Source organism: Manis javanica, chromosome 1 (genome assembly GCF_040802235.1).
Source record: "Manis javanica isolate MJ-LG chromosome 1, MJ_LKY, whole genome shotgun sequence".
NCBI classification, from domain to species: domain Eukaryota; kingdom Metazoa; phylum Chordata; class Mammalia; order Pholidota; family Manidae; genus Manis; species Manis javanica.
This window is the reverse complement of record NC_133156.1, coordinates 198,245,579-198,261,239: the sequence shown is the minus strand read 5'-3', so window position 1 is coordinate 198,261,239 and position 15,661 is coordinate 198,245,579. Positions and strand designations below refer to the sequence as shown.

Here is a 15,661-nt window from a genome sequence, read left to right as displayed (position 1 = left end):
AACCTCCTTATAATCTAATGATAATTGCTTGTACAGGAGTTTTTCCCTTAAGAATGTATTTAACACTTCATCTAAGAGAACTCAGTTTTACCTGTTTTCTCTATACCTAAACAAATTCACCAGTTAGCCAAACACTATCTGTTACATAGCTAACCTTTCAAAATCTAATATTGCTTAGTTAAATCAGCAAGTAGTCATTTTTCATAGCCATTTCATACAAAATTAGGGTCAAGATAATTTTACCATAGAAAAGGTATAAATAAATAAAGTATAACGTCTTCATCATTCACATATCATTAGCATTCATTTTTCATTACTTAAAAAAAAGTATGTCTCTATGAGAAGTGTCAAGAAATTGTAATAATCTTGACAACTCATATAAAAAGGTAATGTATAATTATTATAAATGATGATAAGTCTGATCAATGTGAACTATTTTTTTTTAATTGCTTTAAAGACAGCAGTTTCTAAATAAACATCATTGTAGCAAAGAGATAACTTTTGGAAGAAACACTATCAAACTCATTAACAAATTTCAACCATGTATTCTCTAATTTCCAATAAAAGTAAAAGTAGAATTTTTAAAAAAGCCAATAGAATGTTCCTCAAACACCACGTTAAAAATCATTGCAAATACCTTATTAATAATCATGTTTGTTAATAAAATAAACTATTTTAAATTTCAACAGGTCTTCAGAGAAATTACTTTCATCATTTCATTAGCATATTAAATTCTGTAGCCAGAGATCATTCCCGGGCTTCTGGTAGTAGATTAAGCCTGGAAATTTGGCCACATGTATCAGGAAACCCTCCCACAGCAGAGGTTAAGAACATGTCTTTCCACATGTTGAAGAGGAAACTATGGATTTAACTGGATCTTAAGGATAAGAGTCCCTATTCAAACAGTCCTGGTCCTTTGTTAGATCTTCCTTGTGTTGAAGAGGGAACAAAGGATATAACTTTATCTTAAGGATAAGAATACCAATTCAAATGGTCCTGGTCCTTTGACAGATCAATAGAGAAACAAATGCCATCAAGAACAAGTACCAGAGAAGGGAAATACCAAACTTCTCCAAGGGCTGATTAATATGAAGAATTAAAGAGTTTAATAATATGATTCCCTAACAAAAATAGATACTCAAAATTAAAAAAAATTAACGAGTTATCTAGGCCCAAACTACTTAGGATGCAAATATGTAAACCTGTTAACACCGAACAACCTACAACTAAAATTGATAGCAATAAGACTAAATAAACAAATTTATAAACATAGCAATTCAAATATGAATTGTTTATATCCATTTTTAAAAGCTGATCTATACATAATTCCCCACATTTTGTCAGTAGCAATACCCTTCACAAGTGTGCTGCCTCCATTCGTAATTTGCAATATGCTACTCCTTTTGTGTGAGACATTGTTTAAGGAAATACAACCATGCCCAAAAGGTTCAAATTCAGTTTTTTGAAGTAAACAATGAGCAGTTCTTATGTTGCTATTATCAAGTTTACAACTACCTAGCTCCTTTCCAGTTCTGATTTTTCTATTAAAAAAACCTACAAATTGTCTCTCCAGTAGAAAATAGAAAAAGATGAGAATGAAAGAGTCTTCTGCCTCTAAAACGACAGAAAGACAAAAGGAAGAAGGGAGAGAGGAAGAGCAGACAGACAGGGTAGGAGCGGAGGAGGGAGAAAGAGGAAGAAGGAAAAAGGGGAATGGAAAGAAGTTTAATAATCCTTGCTCCAAACAAAAGAACCAGCTTTTAAAATCATCCAAGCAGTGATTTCAATAAAGACAAACACATAGGGCACTTGAGTTTAAGACTTGAATAGACATTTAACAAATGCAGTAACCTTTCCCCTTTGATTATAAAAATAGTCTTCTAAAAATAGTATGAACACATGCAGTCAGCTGATAAAACTGTTTCAAAATGTGTCAGAATACATCTAAGATGAATATACTCCAAACAAAATACCAATTTCAAAAGCATACCATATTAAAGGACCCATAAAGGACTTCCTGAAATAAAATGTTTGTGAAAAGTTATAATTTTATCGCTTGACTACAAATAGTTGCTATACTACTGTGTGAAGTTGAATATTAAGAACAGTAGTAAATTTTTAAAATGTTTTAAAAATTCAGTGCATGGAAAATAGGTCTGAGGAACAGAAAGTAAAACACTGAAGTATGGCTCTCCAACTGGCTTCTTTAACATTTCTGTGTAAGAATCAAGACTTTCGGAGTCCTCTTACTTTAAAATCAAGGCAGGTGGGATGAAGAAAGTCCAAGAACCACAGAATTTGAAAATATTTTCAAAATTGAGTTTTCATATATATACAGTATGAGCTGAATGGAAATAAGGTAACATGAACTCCTTCCCAAAAGAGGTAAATGTCTGATGACAACAGTAAAAAAAGATTACAGAAAATTAGAGAAAATGAATAAAGAATTAATCACAGTCCTGAAAAATGTTTTAAGTACATTTTTTCCTCCTTTTCTTATGGAGACATTAAGTTTCTAATTTTGTCCTACAGTACAAAAGCCTCCTCAAAAGTAGTTCCAGATCATCAGTATGTATTCTTTCTGATCCCTTCAATTCAGAACATCACATTATTATTCTTAAGCAGAGACTCCAGTACTAGAGGCATACTTCCCAATGTGTGCCTGTCAGTGGAGGTACCCCACGCCCTGGGTGCCACAACTACAAGCCAGTGGACCAAGGTGCTGCATCTTCCTAGAGCACCATTTAGTCAAAAGATGTACAGGGAAGAAATTTTTACTTCGGAAAACATTACTTAAAAAGCCTAATACAGATATTAATGTAAGATAAAATATGAAACTTCTAAGAAATTACTCACATCAGACCTTTGAGGAAATACCTCAGAGCACTGAGGAAAGGAAAGGAAGCATTAAGCGAATAGTTAGAAAGCACTGACACAGGAAAAAGAACACTGGAAAAAGGATTTGGAAACTAGAAAGCCTGGGTCTTACAGAATTAAAAACAGGAAAAAAGAAATCAAAGAGTTGGGTTTCCATAATAAACATTTGTAAAAACAAATCTGAACATTAGATTTTTATAAATTCATGGAATAGCCAGACACAACAAAAAATTGTTGCAAGACTTTCAAATGTCCCCCTGCATAATAACATCCCACTGATAATATAACCTGCAGTTATACAGGTTAAAAATTTTAGTGCCTAAAAGTTAACTGCTTTAAATAATAGGTATTTTTTTGCACAGCTTTAATAGACACTGAATCTTCTGTGAATACAACTAACATGTAAACTGAATGAAGGCTCTACTCTTGTTTCACTGAAATTTTACCTAGGGTTATTCATTGTTCCTGGAAAAAAAAAATCACACAATCATGTCAATTCTAATTGTGACAGTGGATTTAACAGTACCATATCCCTGTGCATGTGTAGTTGGTGCATGCAAATATGTAACTAAGATTGAAGACTGTTATAATAGTCTTAGGATCATATGGCTATATTGGTAATTAGCACAGACACAAAACATGTGACAGCATTTCATTAATAATTTCATTCTTAAAATGCTCCATATTATTGTCATACTTTTTTGGTATGGCATAAAAGGCAGTTTGTGTTGTGAAAATTGTAAGTTGACGATACTCTTTTATTTGAGCATTGCCTATTGGTTTGCAATCTTCCTCTACTTTGCCTATTTGGGGTCTTTTGTGGTTCCATATGAATTTTAGAACTATTTGCTCTATCATTGAAGAATGCTGTTGGTATTTTGATAGGGATTGCATTGAATCTGTAGATTATTTTAGGCAGGGTGGACATTTTGACAATACTCTTCTTCTTATCCATGAGCATGGGATGTATTTTTGCTTATTGGTGTCTTCTTTTAATTTCTCTCATGAGTGTCCTATAGTTTTCAGGGTATAGGTCTTTCATCTCCTTAGTTAGGTTCGTTCCTAATGGTTACATATTTTATTCTTTTTGATGCAATCATAAATGGAATTGTTTTCGTGATTTCTCTTTCTGATAGTTCATCATTAGTATATAGGAATGCCACAGATTTCTGTGTATTAATTTTGCATCCTGAAACTTTGCTGAATTGAGTTATTATTTCTATTAGTTTTGGGGTAGATTCTTTAGGGTTTTTTATGTACAATACCATGTCATCTGCAAACAGTGACAGTTTTAACTTCTTCCTTACCAATCTGGATGCCTTTTATTTCTTTGTGTTGTCTACCGTGGCTAGGACCTCTAGTACTATGATGATAAAAGGAGGGAGAGTGGGCATCCTTGTCTTGTTCCCGATCTTAAAAGAAAAGCTTACAGCTTTTTGCTGTTAAATATGATGTTGGCAGTGGGTTTGTCATATATGACCTTTCTTATGTTAAGGTACTTGCCCTCTATACCCATTTTCTTGAGAGTTTTTATCGTGAATGGATGTTGAATTTTGTTGAATGCTTTTTCAGCATCTATGGAGAGGATATGATTTTTATCCTCCTTTTTGTTATGTGGTATATGATGTTGATGGATTTTTTGACTATTGTACCATCCTTGCATCCCTGGAATAAATTCTACTTGAATATAATGGATGATCTTTTGGATTTATTTTTGAATTTGGTTTGCTAATATTTTGTTGAGTATTTTTGCATCTCTGTTCATCAGGGACATTGGTCTGTAATTTTCTTTTTTTGTGGTGTCTTTGCCTGGTTTTGGTATTAGAGTGATTCCGGACTCATAGAATGAGTTTGCAAGTGTTCGCACCTCCTCTACTTTTTGGAGAGCTTTAAGGAGGATGGGTATTGGGTCCTCACTAAATATCTGATAAGATTCATCAGTGAAGCCATCTTGAACCTTCTTTTAAATCCAAGCTTACTCATTATAAGTAGATGCAAAATCTGAATACTGTATTGTCTTACAGTACAATGCCTGCATGTTTGAAATACATATTATTTCATATTCTTTCCCATTATTTTTATTATGGTTAAGACATTACTTTTGTGTAGGTAATGAGTATACGTAGATTATATTACTTATGAATTTCATTTTAGAATAGTTAACTAAAAAATATAAAAGGGAGTGTAGAACCTGTTAGAGTTGAAAGTCAATGCTTTAAACCAAGCAAAGGTTTCAGGAGACATGATGTCTTTTAAAATGTCCAAGAACAACCATGGTGGTGAACCTTTCAAGAAAGAAGTTTCCACAACAGCAAGGATGATGTGAAGCTTCAGGAAAAGAACATGGTACTAAGCACAGCACCAAGATGCAGAAGGGGAACTGTAAGCACTGACTGACACTAACAATGATAAACTCCAAACAGAACTTCCAGGAAAACTGAAAAGGAAAGCCATAGATATTTATTAGTGACCACACAGGGCTTAAAAGGAAGTTGCTGCCTTTGCAAAGGTACACCTGACAGAGCAGGAAGTATGACACTTGGTTATAAAGAAGCAAGTAAAGGACATATTGAAGAAGAAGAAATTATTGAAGAAAATTGCCTTCCCTCTCCTATCATTTACCAAACACTGAGGCAGCAGAAAGATCAGCTGGGAAAATTTTGTAAAAATACCTGATTTTGGAGAAGCCAAGATGGCGGCATGAGTAGAACAGCTGAAATCTCCTCCCAAAACCATATATATTTTTCAAAACACAACAAATACAACTATTCCTAAAAGAGAGAACAGAAGATACAGCACAACAGCCAGGCTACATCTACACCTGCGAGAACTCAGTGTCTCACGAAGGGTTAAGATACACGCTGCGGCCCAGTGGGACCCAAGCGCGGCCCCCACCCCAGCTCCCCAGAGGGAGGAGAGGAGTCAGAGCGGGGAGGGAGTGGAAGCCGAGGACTGCTAAATACCCAGCCCTAGTCATTCACACCGGGAGTGCAGATAAACAGTGCGTGGTGTGCTGGATACCAGGGTAACGGAACAGCAAAACCTGTGAGCAGGTCCGCACAGCTGGCGCCCCTGGGACAAAAGAAAAGCAAGGGCTTTTTCAAAGTCTTAAAAGGACAGGAGCCTCACAGCTGGATGGAAGCATCCTGGCACACTCAGCCCAGCAGCTAGGAATCCTGGAGAACTCTGGGTACCCTAATCCCTGGGTGGAAGTGCAGTTCTGAGGCCCCTCACTGTGATAAACAGCCTCCTGCCAGTTCCCCCTCTGGCGCAGCCCCACCATAGTGGAGCAGTAGCGTGAGACCGGCCATGCCCACAGCAGCCTCGCAGAGCCGCCTCTACAGCTGCCTGGGACAGCCTAAGAGGCCCGTTCGGCGCACAGCTGCCCAGCACAAGACTCTAGGGGTCGTTGTACTCACAGGAAGGGAAGGCGACAGGCAAGCAAGAAGGGACTTTGTTCTCCCAGCTGACAAACACGCCAACTGCCTATGACTATCTCTATCACCATGAAAAGGCAGAAGAATTTGATACAGACAAGAATATCCCAGACATCCCCTGAGAGGGAACTTGGGGACATAGATTTAACCAATCTTCCTGAAAAATAATTCAAAATAAAGGTCATAACCATGTTGATGGAGTTGCAGAGAAAAATGCAAGAGTTAACGGATAAAGTTGGGAGGAAGAATACAGAAATAAAACAATCTCTGGAAGTACTTAAAAGCAGAATGGATGAGATGCAAGAGGCCATTGATGGAATAGAAACCAGAGAATAGGGATGCAGAGAAGCTGACGCAGAGAGAGATAAAAGGATCTCCAGGAATGAAACAATATTAAGAGAATCATGTGACTAATCCCAACCGAACAATATCCACATTATAGGGGTACCAGAAGAAAAATAGAGAGAAAAACGGATAGAAAGTGTATTTGAAGAAATAATTGCTGAAAACTTCCCCAAACTGGGGGAGGAAATAGTCGCTCAGACCACAGAAGCACACAAAACTCCCAACAGAAGGGACCCAAAGAGGATAACACCAAAACACATAATAATTAAAATGGCAAAGATCAAGGACAAGGACAGAGTATTAAAGGCAGCCAGAAAGAGAAAAAAGGTCACCAACAAAGGAAAACCCTTCAGGCTATCATCAGACTTCTCAACAGAAACCTTACAGGCCAGAAGAGAATGGCATGATATATTAAATGCAATGAAACAGAAGGGGCTAGAACCAAGAATACTGTATACAGCACGATTATCATTTAATATGAAGAAGGGATTAAACAATTCCCAGACAAACAAAAGTTGAGGGAATTTGACTCCCACAAACCACCTCTACAGTGTATTCTAGAGGGACTGCTCCAGATGGAAGCACTTCTAAGGCTAAATAGATGTCATCAGAAAAAATAAAATTACAGCAAAGAAAACAGACCACAACCAAATACTAACTAAGGCAAAAAATAAAATCAACTACTCACAAAAGCAGTCAAAGGAAACACAAAAGACCACAGAATAACACACCTAACATATAGAGAATGGAGAAGGAGGAAGAAGAAGGGAGAGAAACAGAATCATCAGACAGTGTTTACAATAGCTCAATAAGCGAGTTAAGTTAGACAGTAAGATAGTAAAGAAGCTAACCTTGAACCTTTGGTAACCACGAATCCAGAGCCTGCAATGGCAATAAGTACATATCTTTCAATAATCACCCTAAATGTAAATGGACTGAATGCACCAATCAAAAGACACAGAGTAATAGAATGGATAAAAAAGCAAGACCCATTTATATGCTGTTTACAAGAGACTCACCTCAAACCCAAAGACATGCACAGACTTAAAGTCAAGGGATGGAAAAAGACATTTCATACAAACAGAGAGAAAAAAGCAGGTGTTGCAGTACTAGTATCAGACAAAATAGACTTCAAAACAAAGAAAGTCGCAAGAGATAAAGAAGGACATTACATAATGATAAAGGGCTCAGTCCAACAAGAGGATATAACCATTATAAACATATTTGCACCCAATACAGGAGCACCTACATATGTGAAACAAACACTAACAGAATTAAAGGAGGAAATAGAATGCAATGCTTTCATTTTAGGAGACTTCAACACACCACTCACTCCAAAGGACAGATCCATCAGACAGAAAATAAGTAAGGATACAGAGGTACTGAACAACACACTAGAACAGATGGACCTAATAGACATCTATAGAACTCTACACCCAAAAGCATCAGGATACACATTCTTCTCAAGTGCACATGGAACATTCTCCAAAATAGACCACATACTAGGCCACAAAAAGAGCCTCAGTAAATTCAAGAAGACTGAAATTCTACCCACCAACTTCTCAAACCACAAAGGTATACACTAGAAATAAATTGTAAAAAGCAAGCAAGAACGCTCACAAACACATGGAGGCTTAACAACATGCTCCTAAATAATCAATGGATCAATGACCAAATTAAAATAGAGATCAAGCAATATATGGAAACAAATGACAACAACAACACAAAGCCCCAACTTCTGTGGGACGCAGCAAAAGCAGTTTTAAGAGGAAAGTATATAGCAATCTAGGCATATTTAAAGAAGGAAGAATAATCAAAAGTCACAATTATTGAAATTGGAAAAAGAAGAACAAATGAGACCTTAAGTCAGCAGAAGGAGGGACATAATAAAGATCAGAGAAGAAATAAATAAAATTGAGAAGAATAAAACAATAGAAAAAAACCAATGAAACCAAGAGCTGGTTCTTTGAGCAAATAAACAAAACAGATAGGCCTCTAGCCAAACTTATTAAAAGAAAAAGAGAATCAACACACATCAAAAGAATCAAAAGAGAGAAAGGAAAAATCACGACAGATCCCACAGAAATACAAAGAATTATTAGAGAATGCTATGAAAACTTATATGCTAACAAGCTAGAAAACCTAGAAGAAATGGACAACTTCCTAGAAAAATACCACCTTCCAAGACTGACCAAGGAAGAAACAGAAAATCTAAACAGACCAATTACCAGCAATGAAATGGAAGCGGTAATCATAAAAGTACCCAAGAACAAAACCCCCGGGCCAGACGGATTTACCGCAGAATTTTATCACACATACAGAGAAGACATAATACCCAGTCTCCTTAAAGTTTTCCAAAAAATAGAAGAGGAGGGAATACTCCCAAACTCATTCTATGAAGCCAACATCACCCTAATACCAAAACCAGGCAAAGACCCCACCAAAAAAGAAAATTACAAACCAATATCCCTGAAGAACATAGATGCTAAAATACTAAGCAAACCGAATTCAAAAATACATCAAGAGGATCATACACCATGACCAAGTGGGATTCATCTCAGGGATGCAAGGATGATACAACATTCAAAAATCCATCAACATCATCCACCACATCAACAAAAAGAAGGACAAAAACCACATGATCATCTCCATAGATGCTGAAAAAGCATTTGACAAAATTCAACATCCATTCATGACAAAAACTCTCAACAATATGGGTAAAGAGGGCAAGTACCTCAACATAATGAAGGCCATATATGATAAAGCCACAGCCAATATCATACTTAACAGTGAGAAGCTGAAAGTCTTTCCTCTAAGATCAGGAACAAGACAGGGATGCCCACTCTCCCCACTGTTATTCAATATAGTACTGGAGGTGCTAGCCACGGCAATTAGACAACACAAAGAAATACAAGGAATCCAGATTGGTAAAGAAGAAGTTAAACTGTCACTATTGAAGACATGATTTTGTACATAAAAAACCCTAAAGATTCACTCCAAAACTACTAGAATTACTATAAGAATTCAGCAAAAATGCAGGATACAAAATTAATACACAGAAATCTGTGGCTTTCCTATACACTAACGATGAACTAACAGAAAGAGAAATCAGAAAAACAATTCCATTCACAATTGCATCAAAAAGAATAAAATACCTAGGAATAAACCTAACCAAGGAAGTGAAAAACCTATACCCTGAAAACTACAAGACACTCGTAAGAGAAATTAAAGAGGACAGTAACAAATGGAAACTTATTCCATGCTCTTGGCTAGGAAGAATTAACACTGTCAAAATGGCCATCCTGCCCAAAGCAATCTACAGATTCAATGCAATCCCTAACAAATTACCAACAGCATTCTTCAAAAAAGTGGAACAAATAGTTCAAAAATTCATATGGAACCACCAAAGGCCCCAAATAGCCAAAGCAATCCTGAGAAGGAAGAATAAAGTGGAGGGGATCTCGCTCCCCAACTTCAAGCTCTACTACAAAGCCACAGTAAACAAGACAATTTGGTACTGGCACAAGAACAGAATCACAGACCAGTGGAACAGAATAGAAACTCCAGACATTAACACAAACATATATGGTCAATTAATATACAATAAAGGAGCCATGGACATACAATGGGGAAATGACAGCCTCTTCAACACTTGGTGTTGGCAAAACTGGACAGCTACATGTAAGAGAATGAAACTGGATAATTGTCTAACCACATACACAAAAGTAAATTTGAAATGGATCAAAGACCTGAATGTAAGTCATAAAACCATAAAACTCTTAGAAAAGAACATAGGCAAAAATCTCATGGACATAAACACGAGTAACTTCTTCAAGAACATATCTCCCCGGGCAAGGGAAACAAAAGTAAAAATGAACAAGTGGGACTGTATCAAGCTGAAAAGCTTCTGTACAGCAAAGGACACCATCAATAAAACAAAAAGGTATCCTACAGTATGGCAGAATATATTCATAAATGACAGATCTGATAAAGGGTTGACACCCAAACTATATAAAGAGCTCACACACCTCAACAAACAAAAAGCAAATAATCCAATTAAAAAATGGGCAGAGGAGCTGAACAGACAGTTCTCCAAAGACGAAATTCAGATGGCCAACAGACACACAAAAAGATGCTTCACATCGCTAGTCATCAGAGAAATGCAAATTAAAACCACAACGAGATATCACCTCACACCAGTAAGGATCGCCACCATCCAAAAGACAAACAACAACAAATGTTGGCGAGGATATGGAGAAAGGGGAACCCTCCTACACTGCTGGTGGGAATGTAAATTTAACCATTGTGGAAAGCAATATGGAGGTTCCTCAAAAAGCTCCAAATAGAAATACCATTTCACCCAGGATTTCCACTTCTAGGAATTTACCCTAAGAATACAGCAGCCCAGTTTGAAAAAGACAGATGCACCCCTATGTTTATCTCAGCACTATTTACAATAGCCAAGAAATGGAGGCAACCTAAGTGTCCATCAGTAGATGAATGGATAAAGAAGATGTGGTACATATACAAAATGGAACATTATTCAGCCATAAGAAAACAAATCCTACCATTTGCAACAACATGGATGGAACTAGAGGGTATTATGCTCAGTGAAATAAGCCAGGCAGAGAAAGACAAGTATCAAATGATTTCACTCATCTGTGGAGTATAAGAACAAAGAAAAAACTGAAGGAGCAAAACAACAGCAGACTCACAGAACCCAAGAATGACAGTTACCATAGTGAGTTGGACTGGGGAGGATGGGTGGGAAGGGAGGGATAAGGAGGGGGGAAAAGAAAGGGGGCATTACTATTAGTATGTATAATCTGGGGTGAGGCACAGGGAGGGCTGTGCAACACAGAGAAGACAAGTAGTGACTGTATAGTATCCTACTATGCTGATAGACAGTGACTGTAATGGGGCTTTTAGGGGGGACTTGGTGAAGGGGGGAGCCTAGTAAACATAATAGTCCTCATGTAGTTGTAGATTAATGATATCAAAAGTTTAAAAAAACCTGATTTTGAACACAGTTTAAAAGTCCCTAAACTCTATGAAATAATGATTCCAGTCAAAATTTCAGTGGGCTTATATTTTAAGAAGGCCTAATCAATCCATTTCATGCGATACTCCCTCTAGCAGAAATAAAATCAGAAGGAGTCATTACAACAGTTTTTATGTTAAATTTTGGGGTTTCATAATAAATATTTGTAAGAACATATGTGACCGTTGTTATCTTTTGGCTTTCATGATGAATTTTGCTATTTTTATGTTTGAAATGGGTTTCCTTTTTCAACCCTTGAAATCTCCAGGAATAAATGACTTCTGACCTCCCTATTTACCACTGTCCAATTACCAATCAGGGCCTATGTTCAGGATCACCTGTAGTCATTTTTTAAAGAATGACCTTTTTCCATTTATGTAATTTCATTATTTATTTATGAACTGAAAATCTTTCAAAGTCTGCATCTGCAGTCAGTTTCCGAAAATTCTACAGTAAGTGTCTACCAAAGAGTGCTAACTCAAGTCAAGTATGAGTATTAATCCTGAACTATATCAACTGAACTGGGGAGGCTACCAGAAGTGATGAAACAACATAAACATATTTAGCACTGAAAGAGAAAACACAGAAAAAAATCTTTAAACATTTAATTTATGAAAGAGAAAAAGTAAAATAATACAGGCATATAAAATGGTGCTCTTTAAGGAAATGTTATGTATGTATATGACAAACAATTCTAGGTAATTCAAGGAAACAGCTACTAAAAACTGAATTTCCTAAAAATAAACCCCAACTACAAATAATTTAAGAATATCTTAGGACAAATGTGCTAAGATTAAGAAAATCAAGAAACAGACAAACCCTTGTTAACAGGGAAAAATATTTTGTAGCCAAGACTGAAATCACTATTAACCAAAAAGGGCAGATCATCATATTGCACTCTATATTCAGAGTAAAATACAAAACGTACCAGAATGAGTGATCAGGAACAATCACAATGTATGTATAAGAAGCCATAACCAGCCAGAAATCTATGTCTTAACATAATAAAAAATAACATAAACCCAGGACTGCATTTGAATGGCATTTGAATGGCTGTGTTTGAAGGAATAAATCACTGAAACTTATGTTTCTTTAACTTGGGGTGTGGCCCCTCTGGGATATGGGTGCATCCTGGAATAAGTAAAGCTCCTTTTTTTGAAGCATTCATGCTACTTGAAATATTAAAATATATGTGGATATATTATAAAGAATGCCAAATGTGCATTAGGCAAAATATTCAATTTCAAACAAAAATCTCTTGCTTTCTTTGGTCAGTATGGTGATATTAGCTGTCAGGTTATCTTCATGGGAAATTCTTAAGTGTAGTTTCAAATATATATTAAAGAAGGTAATAAACAGTTTTAGAAGTTACTTGGAAATAAGCATATTAAAATGTGTATTTGCTTGCTTATCTCAATTATGATCAAACCCTAAAAGCCTTCAGCACTTCCAAAGAAGTACTTTGAATGAAAGTACTTACTTAGGAAACCAATTTAATCCCAGGTGCTCTGTTTTGGAATATAATATTCTTTCCACCATGTCATAAAGTGGCCTCCAGGGTAACTCCAAATCATCTCTTGAAAGAAGTTCCTTTTTCCTAATTAAAAAAAAAATTAAATATATATGTATGCATTCTTGTACAGGTGTATATATGTATACATATACATACACATATTACATAAATACATTATTATACAGACACACACATATGTATGTATACACACACGTATTACACATACTACAAAGGAGGACAGTTTTAAATGTTGCTGTCACCACAATGGGTTTTGCTTTCCCCCACCCATAGCCACTAACTGGCAGAACATGGTATTAAGAACAATATACCAGATTCATGCTGCTGCTCAAACCTACAGAGCACCAGGTGAAAAGAGGCATGTAAATTTGTGATACCATTATTGAAGTTAAATTTCCTATTTTCCAACACTATCTATGGAGTACTTCATGATTCCAGTATTGTGCTGGATGCCTTTGGATCAGCAAAAGAATAAATAATCCCTGTCTTCTCAAAGATCTTACAACCTATTATAAGGGAAGATAATTAGTATAAATGAAACAATCAGACAACATATAGTTCAAACTGTGCTAGGTAAGAGAAGGCGTCATGGAGGAGATGGAATTTTAATTAATTAACAGATGTTGTTTAAACTTACAGTAAAGTTTCCAAATTGGCAATTTGGGACTTAGTCTTTCGACCAAAGAACACTTGGCTCTCATTTCCTAAAACCTTGAAGAAACAAAAAAACTTAGCAGAAATAATAGGAAACTGACTTACTTTAACAAGTTGATCAAGAGACGGGCAAATCCCTGCATCATGCTGATTTCCAATTTGGGAATTGATACCAGTTCAAACAATAACTTGATAAAAAGAACATGATCTTCTTTGCTAAATTTTCTCCCATAAAGTCGAATATATCTGCAAGAGAAAAATCAATATACTCTTTAAAAATAGGCATGGTGACACATCTGTATTCACACAGCATTATTCACAATAGCCAAGTGTGGAAGCAATATAAGTGTCCATCAATGTATGAATAAAGAAAACATGGTATATATACACACAATGGTGTATTACCTAGCCCTCAAAAAGAAGGAAATTCTGTCATGCTACAAAATGGATGAACCTTGAAGACATTATGCTATGTGAAATAAGCTAATCACAAAAAGCAAATACCATGATTCCACTTTTAGTGGCATCTGAAAGTAATCAAACTCAAAGAAAGTAGAATTGTGGTTGCCAGAGACTGGGGAGAGGGGGAATCCAAAGGTATAGGGTTTTAATCATGTAAGATTAAATAGTTCTAGAGAGGTTGTACAACAATGTACATACAGTTAGCAATACTGTACTGTACACTTAAAAACTGTTAAGAGGGTCAATTAAGTGTTTTTGCCACACACATACACAAAACATACATTGTGACACCTTAATTTCAAATGTCTTTAATGGTAAGCAGTTTATACCCATTCATTGTTATGTAGGAGAGAATTGTTCCGTATTTTAAATGAGATTACCAAATAAGTACTTTGTTAATAAAAGGCTCATAATATATATATCATATAAAATATTATACTATATACATATTTATAATAACAACTCTTTCAACATTTAATGACCAATTAAAACACTGCCATCTTATTGTTATATGGTCTTTTCTGGCATTTGGTCATAAGTAACCTGAAGAGTTCGTCTTCTGCCTTTTATTCAGAAACAAGTGCTCATTCAAGATAATGATCTCCCTATAACTCCCTGAAACTACTAAAACACAACGTATCAGTACGTGATTAAAGAAGAAAACAACACAAGAGTACAGATAAAGAAGTCTACTGCTTTAGCTACAAGAATCTCTGGATAATGCATATGGCTTAGAATTCTGAAATAATATAGCAAATTACATAGCAAATTCTATGTGTTTCCAAGAGTTAACTCATAATTATAATAAAATTAAGTAACTACCAAAAATAGTACAGTCTTTTATCTCAAAATTACACATTTTCAATTTTTAACTTTAGAGTAGCAATGTAATCAAAAGCATCAGTTAAAAGCAAATTTATGGAAAAGGTATCCCAAAAAGTGAGAATGACTAAAAGTATAATTAAGTATTCAGAAGTAACTAAAACTTAACTTACCAAAACTTACTTAGAACAATCACTGGACACTCAAAATCATTAACTCCTTTGAGGAAAACCATTTTACAGACAATTAAATACATAAATCAACAGAAAGGGTAGCACTAATATTCCTTATGATATTTTAGTACTTCCCCAACAGCTAAGATCAAATTAAACTTGCATTTAACTTCTAAAATGAGGATACCTAACTGCTTTTCTTTTCAGAAATTCCTCAAAATTTTTGTTCCTCAAAGAGCACTCTTTTTCATTATCTCAGGCTGTTGTGTTTTTATTTAGTTAACTATTGAGTCATTTCAAGTTATAATCCCATGATTTC

At 35.6% G+C, this 15,661-nt stretch overlaps 1 protein-coding gene across 5 annotated transcripts in view; it reads right to left on the bottom strand.

Annotated features, from left to right (window-relative positions):
- PSME4 (proteasome activator subunit 4) overlaps window positions 1–15,661 on the bottom strand; it is a 105,808-nt gene that overhangs the window by 76,358 nt on the left and 13,789 nt on the right. For all 5 annotated transcript variants that reach the window (XM_036991368.2, XM_036991369.2, XM_073213278.1 and 2 more), the window contains exons 2-3: window positions 13,991–14,131; window positions 13,181–13,297 (exon numbers count right to left, since the gene is read on the bottom strand). In XM_036991368.2, the coding sequence (XP_036847263.1) occupies window positions 13,181–13,297; window positions 13,991–14,131 (258 nt within the window). The remainder of the gene's footprint in view (window positions 1–13,180; window positions 13,298–13,990; window positions 14,132–15,661) is intronic.